General features: G+C 39.8%; 1 protein-coding gene across 1 annotated transcript in view; it reads left to right on the top strand.

Annotated features, from left to right (window-relative positions):
* RPS6KA6 (ribosomal protein S6 kinase A6) overlaps positions 1–14,999 on the top strand; it is a 75,063-nt gene extending 60,064 nt beyond the window's left edge. Inside the window, exons 20-22 of the mRNA XM_054995915.1 lie at positions 4,867–4,984; positions 6,101–6,241; positions 6,337–14,999. Of these exons, the coding sequence (XP_054851890.1) occupies positions 4,867–4,984; positions 6,101–6,241; positions 6,337–6,462 (385 nt within the window). The 3' untranslated portion in view covers positions 6,463–14,999. The remainder of the gene's footprint in view (positions 1–4,866; positions 4,985–6,100; positions 6,242–6,336) is intronic.
* The last annotated feature ends 3,463 nt before the right edge of the window (positions 15,000–18,462 follow it).

Raw genomic sequence — 18,462 nt, 5'->3', positions numbered from 1 at the left:
TGGTAAGACAAAGCCCCTCACGCCCATCTCGGAAGGAGATGTTGCTCTTCCAGCTAATACTTACGTTGGAAGACCTACCCCCATGGCCTAGAAACACTGTAGATCAGTCAAGAAGACATACTGAGTGGTAAGGGGACATCACACAGAGTCAACGGGATTGCCATCCAGCTGAAGATCATTGGGGCGTCCTTTGCTGAAATCAGTGCCTCATGTTGAAAAAGCCAAGAAGAGAAGCATTTAGAGCCATTTTTTCATGTTCCGAAAATACAACATTGGCAAAAAGGAAGGTCCATCAATAATTTATAGTGTAGAGGTAGACCCAAAGATATTGTGCTGCCTTGCTTTGCAGAAGAAGCTCATATGACATCTGGCGCATGTGTCAAATCATGAAGACCAATCAACATGCAGCTGGAAAGGATTTAACATACTTGTCAGTGATGATGTCACAGTTGTGCAAGACAATATTGACTATCTGCCAACAGTAATACTCCTGCAACTGAAATGTCAGCTCTTCATGGCAGGCAATGGCAAGCCACCTCTGAATGTCTCTTCTCTTGAAAACTCCATGAGGTTGCCATAAATCAGCTGCAACTGGATGGGAGTTTATGCACACAAACCAGTCTGTCAATGTCATGCAGTCTCTGTGGTTGTCCAAGGCTGACCATGTGTTTGATAAGATGCTTTAAGCAAAGGCTGTAGGAATTGGATGGAAGCACCCCAGAAAAAATTAAGCATAAGATCATAATTAGAATGGACGTATTTCACACTATTTGCCTTTTTTAAGCCATCATCAGTAAGTGGTTTCAGGATATGAGTTAGGCACAACCATAATATGAGTTAGCTAGTGTAGTAGGTGGTCACAAGTATAACAGTGTGGGTACACTTCAGAAACCAGTTTATGAAGCACTCGAATGGCTGGCATGGCAGGGTTGAAAGACATTCATGAAGAAGACACGGTGTATTTAGATGAAATGGTGAAAAGCATAAGCGTCCTTTGCCAAGATGTATGCAGTTTCACTGATGGAAATCCTTAGTAAGCCACCGCGTTAAGGGTTATGGAGCTCTCTGAAGACTATCATAATTAGTTCAGATAGGAAAATGGAGGTCTGTCAGCATTCTGGGTATCCTATCTGGACAGGGCAGAAATTTTTCTGGGCTTAATTAGAACATCACAAGAAGGTGATTGGATGCTTCACATAGCATATGGCCAAGAAACGATCCCCTTGTTCTTTGCCTATGACAGAATTATTCACGCTGCTTTCCATACTACTCTGCCCAGATGACCACTGTTCCTCTTGAATATCCAGACATTCACAAGTATTTCCTGCAAGGTGGATTTTCAGTACAGTTAGGATATAGAAACCCAGTTGGTTGAATTTTAATGTTGCTATGTGGAGTGAAATTTCTTTTTCCAAAATTCACTTACTTTAGGTATAGCCATTTCTTCCTCTTCCTCTTTTTTCTTTTAAAACAGGGGTCTCTCTTTAATTTCTTCTTGATTTCTCTTTGAAGAGATATCAATGCATCTTTTTGTAACGTCAGTCCTTGTAGTGGGTTTATGTTACATACCACAGGTGCTCTAGCAGAAAGATAGGAATGTTTGGGAAGGGAGCACACTGCCTGCCTCTGAGCACCTCCTGAGTGAAAGTCTGAAATTTTGCAGAACTTCCCTTTCCTTTCCTTCCTTTCTTGATTCAGCTCTTTTGGCCACAGCCTCCAGCCTAACATTAAACAAACAAACAAAACCCTCCCTTCCTGCCCCTCCTCTCTTCAAATTTCTATTTGATCAAAATGGAATTGATGAGGAGCTTACTCCAAATATCTAGAAAGAAAAGATTATTGAATTTCAGAGAGAAATTGGGTAAAGAAGAATTAAGAGAATTTCTCTAGCAACCCTAGTTAATTCATGTAGACCAGGCAGTAGAGAAGATGGTGACAAAAATACTCAAACACCAGGAGGAACGAAGGGATTTAGCCTCAGTCCAGGAGGTGTCACTATTTAAGATCAGAATACAGGAGCACGTTTCTGAAGAAGTTGGGAGGCATGATTGGTCAATGCAGCAGAGTGACACATGCGGATTTCCATGTTACTGGAATGAAAAAAGGCGAGAGAAATATCAAGCTGTAGTTGTTCTGATGATGAACAGTGGGCTGAATCCAGTGAGCCATGGTCAGGCAGATTTGGCTTGCTTGTCCACTGAGCATGAATCTTCTCATGTGGTCATGAATCTTCTCCATAGCGTATGAAATGGGAGAAGCAGCATATTTGACATGCAACAAGATGCATTTGGAAGTAAGCTCTACAACTGCCAGTTTTTATGACAAGATGTCCAAACCACCTGAGAACCTTTTCCACAGTCAATAAAAGGACAAAATGCAGTTATGGTAAAGTTAAGGAAGCTGAACCCAAGACCAGCTGAAGTTGCATATAAGAGATGTCCTAGCTCATCCTCTGAGACTTGACCGTGGGCACTTGCACATGGAGATCGCTCACTCTGGTAAGCACTGCCTTGTTTATCTTCCATAGTATTGGGGAAGATGTTTTCTCCAGCAGAAAACATACTAGTCCCACCTGGTCTTACCTGCATCACTGATGGAATGAATTTAGTGAGAAGACGAAGGGCAATGAGAAGGCATTTGAACTGCTAGCAGAATCTATATTCTGTGTTATGCTTTGCAAACAAATGCATAGTGAAATTACAGATGATTTTGAAATTTCTATCAAAAATGCTGAAAGATGCAATCAAGGAAGGAATGGTTGCCTGGAGGTGAAGAACATCGCAGCAGCTCACAAAGATTTATTGACATAACCAATTTCAGAAATTCCCTGGGACAGCATATCTACTGCCTTGATGGCGCTACCTGCTTTCACTGGCTGTGACACAGTGCTTTTGCAGGTCAGGGTAAGTTAACTCCCATGAAACTACTGGAAAAAGTCAAGAATTGCTAGAATACATACAGTCAACTAAGGACGGTTTGGGTTTTTCGAGAAGATGTGCAATTTACCTATCAAATGTATGACCTACACTACTTCTATAAATGAAGCATGTAGAGATGGAGTTCAGTCAACTTCTCCCATGCATAGGTTGTTGCCTATTCATGCATAGTCTTCGGGCCAACTTCCAGGCAGGAATTTGGAAGCACAGTTTGCAAAGCAAAATATACTTAAGCCCGAAAAATTATAGTTGAATAACAGATAGAGATGGCAATATTGTCGTCAATTGGATGCATGAACCACCTCCACCAATTGTAATTTTGGAGATGTTATCATGCAGTGTATGCATTCCTGTCAGATGTCAAACTGCTTATGCGTGTCATATGGACTCACTTGCTACTGCTATGTATAAATGACATACATGTAGCAACCAGAAAAAAAATGGAGTCTTTGTAGTTGAACTTGAGGACTCAGAAGATGATTAACAATTTGAAATGTTAGCAGTTGTGAATTGTAGTTTAACATTAGAAAATAAAGACATGCCTACTGTGAACAGGTGCTGAACTCACAAAACTGAAAGGTATTTCTTTGCAGTAACACAAGGTTACTTATTATCCAGTTGTTGGTGGAGAGTTCCCTCAAGTCATAGCTGACTTATAGCGACCCCTGGTGGGATTTTCATGGCAAGAGAGTAACAGAGGTGGTTTGCCATTGCCTGCCTCTGCAGCCCTGGTCTTCGTTGGAGGTCTCTCATCCAATTACTAACCAAGGCTGACGCTTCGCTTCTGAGATCTGACAAGATCAGGCTCACCTGGACTATCCAGGTTAGGGCTGGATAAAAATCAAATAAAACATGGATCTGTTCTCATGTGCTTATTTATGGCATATCAGAATGAATTCTTTCAGGCTCATGGGAAAGTCAAAAGAATAAGCTACAATTGTTATCTAATATATTTCCTGTGACTATCTGGATTATATAAAGCATCATATGCAATAAACAGTATAAAAATGTAGGGGGAAATGGACTTTTCACTTGATTTATGCCTTATAAATTGTAATGGATAGAGGCATTACTGGTATTAGTTATTGAGATGGGTGTTTATTAGCTTTTCAACTGTGCTTTAAAATTTGAAATTGACCACCTGGTTCATGAATTACAGCTCAAATTAGAAAAGGTTGGGGAAATTGAGTTTGGTCACCTTGATGACCTCATAAAACCTTAAGCTAGCAAAAGAATGGTTTAGCAAGCATATCAAAACATAATACAAAGGCATTGTTACTTTCCCTGATGCCAACATCTGGTCTGGCCCAAAGAGTATTAGTGAAAGCAAAGGAAACTAGTTCAGAGTGAGCCGCTTCCATATTGCCCATACTCTGAAATAGCTTCCTTTGCTCTCTGTGATGCAGTTACATAGCCAAATGTGATTGGCTGCATGTCAGTCCCAAGAACTTAAAATGGTGCCCCAACTGCAGCTCTGCTGCCAGCGTCTGAATGTCAGGTGTTGAGGAAGCAACCTGAAGTGCCTTTTCTCCGCAAACCCAAAAGCTTATGCTGTATTTTAGGACAGTCTTATTAATTGAGAACAAGTCTTGACAATGTTTAGTAAGTCCTGATGGTGTTTAGTGATGATAAAGCTATACTGACACACAGGGCTTTTTTCTGGGAAAAGAGGTGGTGGAACTCAGTGGGTTGCCCTCAGAGAAAATGGTCACATGGCTGGTGGCCCCGCCCCCTGATCTCCAGACAGAGGGGAGTTTAGATTGCCTCTGTCTGGAGATCAGGGGGCGGGGCCACCAGCCATGTGACCATTTTAAAGAGGTTCTGGAAATCCGTTCCACCGTGTTCCAGCTGAAAAAAAGCCCTGCTGACACAACATAAACTGGAATAAATTAGAGGTTATACTTGCTGTAATTCTTTCTTTCAAACATAGGTATACTCCTTTTGCCAATGGCCCCAATGATACCCCTGAGGAAATCTTGTTGCGAATAGGAAGTGGAAAATTTTCTTTAAGCGGAGGCAACTGGGACACTGTTTCAGATGCAGCAAAGGTGTAAATATATTTCATTTTCTATCTTGCAAGAGTAGAAGCAAATGTGTGAATGCCATAGAATAATACTTGTGGCAGAGACCCATAATTTAAAGTGTGGAATGTACAGCAAATTGATGTAGAAAATTGTCAGGGGCCTCTTTGTTTGAAATTTAAGTGTTGCTTTCAAGATAAAATTAATACCTGGCTTTAGGACCCTTTAACTCTTGTCTGTAAAGGGTTTTGACAGAAGTAGACCACAGTGATTATTTTAGAATTCCTATTGTGTGAGCTTCAGTTATAAAATTTCATACTTACATTTCTACTTATGTGGCTTGATATTATGTAAATTGTGTTCCAATTTATTTTGATGTTCAATTATCTTGTACTTTTATAACAACTGATGTATGAGATTTTTACCATGCTTTGCTTTCTGCTCTGAAAGCAGAGCACACGATGGGATTTTAAATGTATGCATAAGCTCAAATAAAAAGCATAGGATAAGAGAAATGCAAGGCAGTGTATATATATGAAGCGTATATTATTAATCGTATGCAGAATGTTAAGAATTCCTTACTACTCCAATTTTCAGCCAGTGTTTTTAGGGATAGTTCTGAAAGCCCTCTGAATTTATGAATCTCAATGGAAACTTTTCCTTAACAAAGTCTAGTACAAACCTAGAAGATCAGGAACCCAAATGAGTTATGGATGACAGTCACAGGCAATATTGGGCTGTTTATACAGAAGTATTTCAGAATATGCTTTGTTGTTTTGCAAAGAGAACAGCTCCCACATAGCTTTCTTTAATCTGATAATATGCATTCCCAATTGAGCCTCCCTATTCACATCGGCATATGGAGATAGCCTGCTACATGATGACCCATCAGATACATAGATGTAACTTCCCCTGAACTCAGTGTGCTCAGTCTTTGTAAGACTAAGGTTGATTCAGTTGATTGGTTCTGTTGCTTACTGTTTTCCAGGTACCACTAGTGTTAAAACTTGATAGGATTTCACAGCGGCAGTTAGAGGGACCATCAGGGACAAATGCAATCTGTTGTATTCTAGTCTGTTTTCAAAATCACATTGTCCTATTTGGTTGTAACTGTTGTCTCTGCTTAATTTACTTTTAATACAGGATTTGCTGTCTCATATGCTGCATGTAGATCCACATCAACGATATACTGCAGAGCAAGTTCTCAAGCACTCATGGATAACCTGTAGGGATCAGTTGCCACACTACCAGCTAAATAGGCAAGATGCACCGCACCTAGTAAAGGTAAAAACCGTGACCCACCTTTCATTTTCAGTGAAAGTTTGATTTTATTATGGTAGAGGAGGATATCATGATCTCTTAACTTCATTGTTTTCTAGGGGGCCATGGCTGCCACATATTCTGCACTGAATCACAAGACATTTCAGCCTGTGTTAGAGCCTGTCGCAGCTTCAAGCTTAGCTCAACGGAGAAGCATGAAAAAGCTAACGTCAACAGACTTATAGTTCCGCTGGGAGTACTTAGCCAAAGTGGAACAAGGGGGGGAGGGGAGGGGAATTCAATAAGTGGCTCTGTATCTGCCTGGTCCGTGATATAAAAGGCATATACAAGTTCCTCCTATACTACTTGAATTCCGTTGAAGAGGGAAAAAAGGACGCAGGTTCAAGGGGATCCATAATGTGTTCTGCAGGAAGTGTTGGTTGTTCATCAAAGCAAAGCATCGGGGCATCACAAAGCTCATGAAGAATTTCTGTACACTGTCCTTTTCAGAAACCTGTTGCATTATGTTAATACTTTTAAATACTGTATAGTTTTCCCAGTTGCTAAAGAAATGGTTTAGAGGACCATTAACAACGCTTGAGCTGTAAATTTAAAAGAGGGAAAAAAATAATAGTTGATGTTTAGTATTTTTGCTATCTGGCCCTACTGTGTAAAAAAACAAACAAACCTAGCAACAAACGTGTAAGCTCTATAGTTTTGTAAATTGGTCACCTGGTAATGGAGACCATCCACTTAACGGAGTGGTAGAACAGGGCAAAGCTAATCAAAAAAGAATGTGTCAGTGCAAAATGAGTTAGTGTTTATATGGAAGCCTAGACCATACTGGGTTCGGGCAATGTGTTTCTGAAGATCTATACTTCAGTTGTAATGTGAAAGCCCCTGCCTGAATTATAGAGGAAGTCAGGTTAGGAATATAAGGCTGCTGAGGGATAAGGTTGTTAGGGCAATAACAACATGTATGTGGCATCTTCATCTTTGAAGGTTTTCAGGAAAAGCCTCTTGATAAGCTTTATGTAGAGACATTTAGAGCCAGAGGTTGACCCTAGTTGAATAGTCTTCAACCTTATCAAACTGCAGACCCACCTTTAATTCCCAGTCTCAGTCAAAAGATTCGGTTTCCTTCCTGTATATGGACATTTTGTTCTTTGTCTCTCTGTGTGTCGTGTTTCAAGAGCTAACCAAGACAATACAACTGCTGTTACCTGATTGTGAGTCCTGACATCAGTTGAAGACCAGTGAACTAGATGGTCCATTGAGCTCCTTCCAACTATGTGGGTCTTCTGTGATGTTTTTTCCGTTGTCCGTGTAATTTTCTGTAAAACATGGTCTGTGCCCTTTCATTTAATGTAGAAGGGCTGGTGTTTTGCCTGCACTAAGGCTGCAATCCCTCCAGAATGAACCCTGGGCATTAGCTCATTAACGACTAGTAGCTCGTGAATCCCATAGAAGACCCAGGAAAAGATCATTAGAAGCTCTAGGCTTCTTAAAAAGCGATTGTTTCATAGAATTTCTCTCTGTGCTGCTTAGCTGACAGCTTCATTGCAGATGCTCTTCATACTTTGTTTCTAGGAGCAGAACCACAAGTGACAAAAGGCACAGATTGGACACTTGCCAGCGTCCCTCAAGTTTTGATGGGAAATGTAGGCAGCTTGGCGGAATGTTGGACAAGTGACAGTTGAAAAGTCCATTGGACAGCAGTCGGAGAGCCAAGCTGCAAGACCAGGATGCCTACATTTCCCATCAAAACGTGAGGGAAGCTGACAAGTGTCCAACCTGTGCCTTTTGTCACTTGTGGTTCTGCTCTCGGATGGAACAAGAGTTGGTAACATGCTGGGGGAGGGGATAGCTTGGGATACTTTTTATTATAATGAAGTAGCTCTCAAGAAACGATCGTTGACCCTGTTTTAAACAAGCTGTTTGAGCTACCTCGGTAATCCACTGTGCTGTTTTCTTGGTTTTCCTTTTCCTACATGACCTGGTTATCATTCTGGCAGGACTGTTTTGTGATGTGATAGAAGTTAATTCTCCCTGAATTATAAAATACCGATTTCATATCACATAACATATTTCACAATTATTTTTATTTATTCAGACTTTGTAGAAAAAAGCTGTAATTTTTCAGTCACATTATAAAAATTATTACAAAGAAATGCTAATATTCATGTCTTATTTTAATCCCCTCTAGCTGCAGAATAAGCTTCAAAATGTTTTCTAAATCTTTTTTCCTGATTTATGCAGAAGCCTTATTTTTCCAGAGATGAGAACTTCTAATGTGTGGTGGGGGGAGAAAGAGAACCGTTGTTTTCCTCAAGCATCACATCAGATCTTAAATGTTGTAGTGTTTCTTAAGCAGGAAGTAAATCTAAGATTATATAGGGGAACAGAGCACTTGCCCCTCTTTAGTATGGGGCAAATTGCAAGCTGGTAAGAGCCAGTTTGGTGTAGTGGTTGAGAGTGGCAGGACTCTAATCTGGAGAACCGAGTTTGATTCCCCACTTCTCTGCTTGAAGCCAGCTGAGTGACTTTGGGTCAGTCACAGCTCTTCCAGAGCTCTCTCAGCCCCACCCACCTCACAAGGGGATTGTTGTAGGGATAATAACACATTTTGTAAACTGCTCTGAGTAGGCATTAAGTTGTCCTGAAGGGCAGTGTATAAATCAAATGTTGTTATTATTATTTTGAGTTGTAGTTTTGAAATTTGCACTTTTCAGTAAACTTCGGCTAAGTTTCACATAATGGTTCTATGACATTTGGTTTGCAGAATCTACCTATGAAATTGTATATGTCCCACATCCAAAGGAGGACAACTCCAGTACTGGCTGCTGTGCTGTTGCAAGATGCAATTCGTATTGTTCAAAAAATCTTAATATTGAAACAATCACTTTTTTTAACTCCTAAAATAGCTCCTTAATGCAAGCAGATAGAGAAAGGTAGAGTTGAATACATGTGATTATAAACTATGATGGACTTGTTGGTGTTTAGAGTATCATTAAATGACTGTTTTTGTTGTTGGGGGGGGTGCTTCAACTGGGAAAAGCAAAGGAGCTCAAACAGAAGTATTGAAGTTTAATTAAGAATTTATTTGATCATCTCATTAAATAGTTTTTTAGCATTAAAATATGAAGAAAGGACAAGGCAGTTTGATTTTTTCCCTTCCCACCTATTTCCAGGTCATTAGTGAATATGTGAATACTTGAAGTAAGAAAGCCTGCTGATGATACGAAATGAGTTAAGTCTATGAGGCCAAAAGGTAATTTGAGAATTTCGTAACATTAGAACAGAGCAACAGATAAAATTGCACGTTCAGTGCAAAGACATTCACACTTACAAATGTGCTTACACAATTTCTGATATCAAATTGGCTCTAGCTTTGGGGGGATGGGAAAGATCTTGGAGTCCCATTGAAACAACAGCTTACTGTGGAACAAAAGCTAATTGGATGGTAGCATTGATTTTTTCAGTGTAGATGCATGGTGTTCTTGGATCCACAGAGTAAGAAATAGAAGATAGGCTTATTGATCCAACTTCTGCTTATGTAAATAAGTGCTCTGTGTAATTCAAAAGTATACTGTTTAGAGCTGTACAGATCTCTTTAATAGAATAGAAAAGTATATTTAGAGAGCAAAACGAAGTAATGGAATTGTGTACTTCTGTCAGTGATCATAAAGCGCTCTTGAGTATGTTTGTCAGCTGCCTTGAGTCTGAGGAGATAAAGTAGGATATAAATGTTTTAATTAAACTATAGCTTTGGCAATTCCATTTTGAAAAAACCAACACCAGATCAGGAAAAAGTACAGTATGCACCTCCCATGAAAAAGAAGCGGACATGTTGAATTATATACCTGAATAAATTTGGCATGGAGCAAGATTGAAACAAGCTTCTTTTCTTCTGTCTAAAGAGTACACTATTGATCAGGGCTCCCCAACCATTTTGACCCTGCAGGCATCTTTGGTACCCTGACACGGTGGTGCACGTAACTACAAAATGGCTGATACGGAAAATGGAGTCAGCCCCAAAATGTCAGAGAGTAAGATTATGCGTAATGCTGATAGTAAATCTTCAACATTTCAGGTAGAAACTCTGTTTTAACCAGATGCCTTTTTAAATGAACATACTGTTCTAAAATATTTTCTTGCATACACACAGCTTACCTTTAGATGCACAGTGAAGATCCTTGTGTTATGGAGACAGCTGCTGCCAAAGAAACATTTTTTAAAAATCTGCACAGCCAATCAAAAGCCCCTTCTGCTTTCTAAAAACACTTGGCAGGCACCAGGAAAGGTTATTGACCGGTGCCATGGCTCCCGTGGTGGGGGGACCCCTGCTATGGATGGTTGGATCATCTTTGTTAATCAGAATGATGCTAAGAGATCCAGCTAAGTGTGTTAAATTGCCCTTAATCCTCCAACTGTGGAAAAGTAGCTGGGAGATGCTGTGGAGTAAACTTGTGCTGAATTATGCACTTCATGCACCTAGATTTGGATGTTCGTGGGATAGGATTCAGTGCTGAACAGACCACTGGTCTGATCCAATAAAACTGATCTTATATTCTTACGCCCAAGTGTGAATGAAGTGCCTTATTCGAAAGCTTCATGAGCAGTTTTATTACTGATAAGAACATAGTTGACTTTCACACTGATCATAGTGTATTAATAAATCTGAAAGATCACATCAGACTCTCATTCACTAGATTTGCAGGGCAACCCTAAACAGAACTATACCTTTCTTAGTTCGTTGACTTCAGTGGACTTAGAAGGGCGTAACTGCTTAGAATGCCATCATTAGCTCCCTCACTTTAGCCTTACGTATACGTTTTGCTTCCTTAAGGTCTCGTTCTCATTGGACAGAGCCCTCCCAAGGAAACACCTATAGTGTGTATTCAGGAGGCACCTCCATGGTTGTATGAGCTAGTATCTCCATGTGAAGCACTCGGCTTTCCTTTTTCAAGCAGCAGTAATAGAAATTGCAGCAATCCTTCTCTCTTCATAAGTACTTCATAGCCCTGAGCTCAGAAGAGGTCCTGCATACTCCAGAGGCACCAAACCTGCAAAATACCACTGGATAGTGAGAACAGGCCATTATTGGCAGTAAAATTTATAGAGTGTCATGGGTTAATTAATCCCAGTTAAAAGAATTTGATTTATGTATGTGATTCAGTTGTGCATATAAGATATAGAGATTTCCATTTTTGGTTATTTCTTAGAAGATATTTGTCTTTCCTAGAAATCTTATTTTTAGGGAACTGTCATTACTGAATGATGGCTGTTGTTTACTTGGAACTCCCAGTGTGAGGCTAAAAACCAGAGCACTCAAAACATCATTTTTGAGTAATATATACTCTTCAGCTAGGGCACAGTTTTCCATATTGCTAGAATGCAGGAAGTGTTGCTTATGTATCTACATGTGTCGATTAACTCAGTTGTATTAAACTCTAATTCAGGCAAATACGCTTTTTCCCTTGACCCATTTGGGCCCAACAGAGAAGCAGCATGAAGTGCTCCCAAAATAAATGATGAAAGATGGGAAGAGTGAAAATAATTAAAACTTCCGGGTATTTGGATTCTGTAAAACCCCTCTCACTGACAAGAGATTCATCTCTTAAAATGTTTTAATGTGTATGACAAAATTGACTATGATACCACAGCATATATTCTAAGTAGTGTGCTTATGCACTGAGCTCTTGTTCTCCCAAAGATGTGTTCAAGAAATGGATAAACTTTTAACTGCTCTTGTTTTAGCAGTCTTTGAACTAATTAAACAGAATGTTGACCATACTCCATCCAACATAACCCCCATTTTATTTCAGAACAGGATTTGCAGAATGAGTGATGTTGAGAAGTATGTGTAATCATACATCCTGCTGCTTCTACTGGCTCCAACCTCCACCCCCAAAACCCTGTGACCTGTTTTCCTTGCCTCCTGGCTTCACTGCACCGAAATGGCCATTGTCATCTTTGTGACTGTCATCTTTGCTTTGGTAAACAATTTGCCAAGGCAACAGCATCGGGATTCACATGGGTACACTTACATTTCTCCAGTGGAGCAGTTTCAGGCCAGGGAAATGGTGCAGTGTGGGGGAGGGCTTAAGCACCCTCTCCCCTGCGTGCTACAAATTGGAGCCAAATCAGACCTTGTGCATGCCAATTCCCGAGCACGGAATGTGCAAGTACATGTTTGTTTGCTCAGACCAGAGGAAAATATAACGTGTAGGGTAAAGGTAGTCCCCTGTGCAAACACCGAGTCATTACTGAGCCATGGGGGGACGTCGCATCATGACATTTTCTTAGCAGACTTTTTACGGGGTGGTTTTCCATTGCCTTCCCCAGTCATCTACACTTTACCCCCAGGAAACTGGGTAGTCATTTTACCAACCTCAGAAGGATGGAAGGCTGAGTCAACCTTGAGCTGGCTACCTGAGCCTAGCTTCCGCCAGGATCGAACTCAGGTCATGAGCAGAGCTTGGGCTGCAGTACTACCGCTTACCACTCTGCGCCAGGGGGCTCTTTTTAAATATATAACGTGTATTTAGGATTTAAAATGAAATGGTTTGTTTTCAAATGCAGCAAAGTAATGGTAGCATACTAATCCTGGCATAGTTGTACACAAGTGCACCAACAACTCTTAAAAACACAGCAGTTTGGGGAAGCAAACCCCTGTAAGACGCATCCTGTGTAGAAAAGTTGGCTTTGGGTTGACTTGAGTAATCCAAATAAAAATGACTTGCTTTTATATAAACAATAGCACTTGATAAATGGGAGCTGTACATACAGATTTTTTTAAAAAGCAAATCTTTGTAAATATGTCCTTTTAAAAATTGGGTTTTAATTTCAGTGTTACATTCAGGGATTATGTTATTGTATGGTCCAGTAGGAAGTATGTTTTACCTGTATTTAGAATAGGCCAGTTTTGGTTAGAGTGCCTGTACAGACTTCTATTCAACACACTATTGACTGTATTATCCTTCTCTATTGTTAGATGCTAAAGGAAATGACTTCCAACTAGAGATGGGCACGAACCGAAATATGAAACAAAGTTCATCATGAACCAGGCCGATTCGTGGTTTACGAACCCGCGGTTTGTCAGAGCCTATTCCTGATGAACTGCCACGAACTTTAGGGCGGTTCGTTTGGTTCTTTTTTTGGTTCGTCACTGCAGACAGCCTGGTGCCATTCAATCAGTTTCCTAGGCAACAAAGGTTTGGCTTTCTGCAGACCTTATGCTGACCTGAAAGTGACCTTAATGCTGACTTGGAAGTGACCTGCTGACCCAGAAGTGGTGATTTGTTGGCCTGGAAGAGTGACATTTTCACGAACCAAAAACAAACTGGTTCGTGAACCAGGGCACGTTCGTGAAAGTTTGTGGTTCGTGAAACATCATGAACCATGAACCGCATGGTTCGGTTTTTTTCTGGTTCGTGCCCATCTCTACTTACAAGTACAGGCTGGTTAAAATTACGCCCATCTGTTGGGAATATCTTCTAAGCAATGGTACGAGAATAAATCTTTGATTCCTTTCTCAGTTCTCTCTCTCTCTCTTCAGTGAAACTTAACAAGAAAACATTCTAGTGGGTTTAAGCTCCACACTTCCTGTGACAATTAACAGATATTTGGTCCCACACTGCAGTATTTTTAGTAGACAATTATAAAACTTATTTGTTTCCACTTTCATCCTATTAGCATAGTGATACTGCGTAGTTAAAACTAATCATAGGTACATGTTAAAATATTAAATGGAAGTCAAAAGCTGGGCAATAATGCTTTCAGAAAGGTATGATTCAATTAAATTTTATATTTAAATGAGCAACTTCATTAATAAGTTTTCAAGATACGTAGTTTTAGGATAGACTTTTCAGAAAGTCATGGGTTTTTTTCCTCAAGCTGAAGGTTACTGAAAAAACAAGCAAAAAAGATCTCGTTGTCTAGGATAGACATGTTCGTATTATGAGGTTGGATCCCAAGAGTGCTCATGGGACAGATCTTTCCCACCACCCTGTCTTCAGCACACACACACCCTTTGCCTAAAAATCTGTTGCTGAGGGTTCCTCTGACCCTTGGGAACAGAATAGGTGTGATGCAGAGGGGAGGGAAGCTGATGTGTGCAGACCACTCCACCCTGCATGCGACTGGCAATGCTCACACAAAGGCGCTGGGGATCTAACCCAGGATGCACCTGGTCTTTTAACTGTCATTTGCTCCCATCACATGTATCCATCTTCTCAAGCACTTTGGCATTCTTGCACTGATAGGTTTACATTTTAAAACTGTTCCAGCATGTGACTGGCCATGAATTTCAAACCATGAGAGAGCATTAAGTGAAACCCAATTGTGCAATTCAATGACATATTTGGGGAACAAAAAGTAAAATTATACAAAAATAATCCTCTTACCCTGTTGTCAATATTGTAACTATCATTTCTCAAAACATTGTGGATTTGTATCATATTGTATTTATTCCATTCAGTTTTTTAAAACAAAGTTTTCTTTAATGCTCTGTATATATTGACATTAAAGTTTGCATTGTATTACATTCTTCTTCAAGGTGTATCCGGCATTGTATTGCATCTTATGTTGTTCTTTGCATCCATGCTGCTGCTGATGGTGTGTGCTTTTCTTTTCTCTCTGAATCATGACATACGCCAAAGACGACATAGAAATTTGTATCTATTTTTTGTTGAAAGTTTGTGAGGAGCAACTTTAAATGGTAAAGCGTTCAAAATAACAGGTCCATGGGTACTAGAATAAAAACGTAAATTCATAAGGCTTTCAAAGTGACCACATTTTGATCATTTATAGTTCAAGAAGCATTTTAAGGCTGATTTTCTAAATGATGTTGATGTCTATGTTCTAAAAGTTCAAACACTCAGATCATTGCTTGTTCTCTAAATTAATGTTAGAGAATGACAGACCCCACTTTCACTCTCCCCACTGTGAGGCAGATTTTCCCGCCAAAATTCAGCCTCCCTGTTTTCACTGAGCTGCCCCAAGTACCATGTTAATATTTGTGGTTTAGAAAGTCTGTTTGTCCCACCCTGACACACACATACAATTTTAGCTTTTATCCCAGTCCAGGAACTTGATGAGGTAAAGCAGAAGCTCTTTTCTTTTTTTGCTTGGAAATGGTTGCTAGAGACGTTTTAACATTCAAAAAGAAATAACTTTATTTAACAGACAGGGATTAAGTAAGTGTAGTCAGGGGATGGAAGTGCGGAGGTAAAATTTTGTTGGTATCACAGAATACACTTTGTGTAACAGGCAAAATAGTATCCTTGAAGCTTATTTTCATATATTTTGGTTCTTAACAGTGAGAGGTGCTTTACTTAGTAATTTAGTTATAACAACAGTGTTTCTTTGGGACAGTTAAGGTTTTCTGGAGTTAGTCATTTTCTTTGTGCACCTAACTTGCTCTTTTCTTAAAATAATAATAATATGTTTATTGCTTTTCCGGCCGAAGCCATAAGCCATACAAACAGCAACAAAATATGAACTGTACACTTGAACATACCCAATTCACACAGGCATAACTCGTCATTATCATTTTAAACTATCTAAGCTCATGAAGATTTTGTTTCTTTATCACCGTGGCTAAAAAGGAAGCCACTATAGCAGAGGTTTGATTGTCAGGAAAGTTATCAGACAATAACACTGAGATTGCCCAAGGAAGGAAGGGAAGCTTTTCTTTTAACATAATAGGAATAGGAATAATAAATCTCTCTCTTTCCTTACTCCACTTAGGGCAAAATACTATTATATGATCCAAGGTCTCTGACTTTCCTTGTCCACAGTCACAAACTCGTTCAGAATAAGGGAGTCCAGAGAAACGACCAGAAAGCACTTTAGAGGGGAAGGAGTTAAGTCTGGCCAATGTGAAGGCTCTGCGTTGAGCTGGAATCTTTAAAGAATAGCAATAAGATGGAATAGCCTCTGGAGGTGAAAGTCCCAGGGATAAGCTCGAACATGTACGTCTGGCTCTCTGGAGAGTACTGCTGTAATCGAGATCCTTTAGTTTTATTTTTATAACTCTTAGGGCCTCATTTGTCTGTAAAGATGTTATATCAATATCCAGAATTTTTAGTTTCTGGTTAATTAAATTAGTTCGGCTACTCTTATAGGTATCCTGCGAGATCAAATGTGCAAAACCTACTTTCCCTGAATTGTCCTTGTAAATTTCCTTGTTCAAGAACAACTTAAAGGCTGTAATCCATGCTCTCTTCTCAATTGAGGGTTGGGCGAATTCCACCCTAAGTGCAGTACCTGCTACGCATCTCGGTACTGCCGCTATCTCCCTCAAAAATGTGTGTAGAGGGGTGTCAAGGTTGTCGGATACACCTTCAATCCACACTCCACACCCATAAAGTATCTGTGGGATAACCTTAGCATTAAAAATCCTAATGGCTGCTGGTATATGTTTTGCTCCTTTGGAGTAAAAGAATTTTTTAATTGCCATTGATGAAATGTTTGCGGCCTTCAGAGCAGCCTGGATATGTGGTTTCCATGATAGATTGTAGTTAAAAGTGATACCAAGATAACTAAAGGAGGGGACTCTCTCCAAAGCCCCTCCCAGTACTCTTTATCGATTTGGGGCCGTTATGGAAGGACCTGGAAAATCTCAGGACTTTTGATTTAGCATAATTAACTTTAAGTTCCTCATTATTACAATATGTAATAAATGCGTTAATTAGTGATTTTAAACCTAGTTCTGTTTTGGAGATAAGGAGAGCATCGTCTGCGTATAAAAGAATCGAAATTGGAGTATTTGCTAGATAAGGGGGGGGTGTCTGGTATGTGATTTCACAAATGGAATCATGTCATTAATGAATAGATTAAATAAGGATGGAGCCAGCAAACAACCTTGTTTCACACCTTTATCGGTTTGAAAACTTGGAGTTAATTGACCCTGCCGGTTGTACCTAATTTGGGCGGAAGTGTCAGTATATAAGTTCGTTATTAAATATAAAAGTCTTTTATCTATTGTAGATTCTGACAATTTACGCCACAATCTACAACGATTAATAGAGTCAAATGCGGTCTTCAAATCCATGAAGGCCGCATAGAGTTTACCGCCGGGGGGTGCCAAATATTTGCTTGCTAGATGGTGTAAAACCAAGCAATGATCCATAGTCGAGGCCCCTGTACGGAAGCCTGTTTGTTCAGGGTAGAGTACTGCTTCTTGATCCATCCAATCCGTTAACCTATCAAGAAGTTGTGCCGCAAAGATTTTCCCTGGAATAGAAAGTAGACTTATAGGACGATAGTTACGAGGGTATTTCTATCTCCTGAGTAGTCTAAAACCGTTTTTGCTTCACAACAGACTCAGGGGGCCTCTTCAGAGCCGCCACCCCCTTTCAAAACTGGACTGGAATTAATCTCAGAAGACATAACCATACTGATTTCTACCTGCATAACTTTGCTTCCTCTTTCCCATGGGTTCAAGTGTTTTCCCCAACCTAGCTATGCTAAGCTTTCCAAAGAGATTATTTATTAAGACTTCTTAACGGCCAGAACCAGGACATCCATATCTGCTTCATTTAGTTGAGGAAGAAACTCCTCTAGTTTAAAATACAGGAATTTCAGCTGCATTCAAGCACAACAGATCATGATAGTTTTAAAATGTAGCTTGGACTACAAACTCTAGTTAATCTACCATATACAACTGCATGTGAGGGGTAATAAGGTGACACCACTGATGAGGACTGTACTACTTTAGACTGTAGATGAATTACTTTTTTAAATACATTTTTAATGTTCATTTAGTTGTAAACTTTTCAGTTCAACACTAGTTCAACATTCTAGGACAGAACCTTTCGCACTTTTGTACTATTTTTTTATTTGTAGGGAGTTTTTATATGGGGGGGGGGTTAAATATATGATTCTCCCCCCCCATAGTCTTTGTTGGTCCAGCCTGATCTATCCATTCTGTTGCATGGGTAGACCAGGCTACAGTCTTTCTGGGCATGTGGTTTTGTATAGCAACCCAGCATACATGGTAAAATACCTCTGGTCACTGTACGTATATGAGATGTCCTGATTTGAGTGGTGGATTAAGATCTGTGAGATCCAGTTTGGAATTGCCACTCTGCCATGGAAGCATAACATGGAGGAGAGGAGAATGCTGCTAGCTCTTTGAGTCTTCATTGGGTAGAAAGGTGGGGATATAATTGAATTATTGAAATAGATAAGCAGTGTATTTCAAAGGGCATTTCATTTCATTTATTCATTTTGTTTAT

This window comes from Eublepharis macularius, chromosome 13 (genome assembly GCF_028583425.1).
Source record: "Eublepharis macularius isolate TG4126 chromosome 13, MPM_Emac_v1.0, whole genome shotgun sequence".
Lineage (NCBI taxonomy): Eukaryota > Metazoa > Chordata > Lepidosauria > Squamata > Eublepharidae > Eublepharis > Eublepharis macularius.
This window is presented reverse-complemented; position numbering and strand designations above follow the sequence as displayed.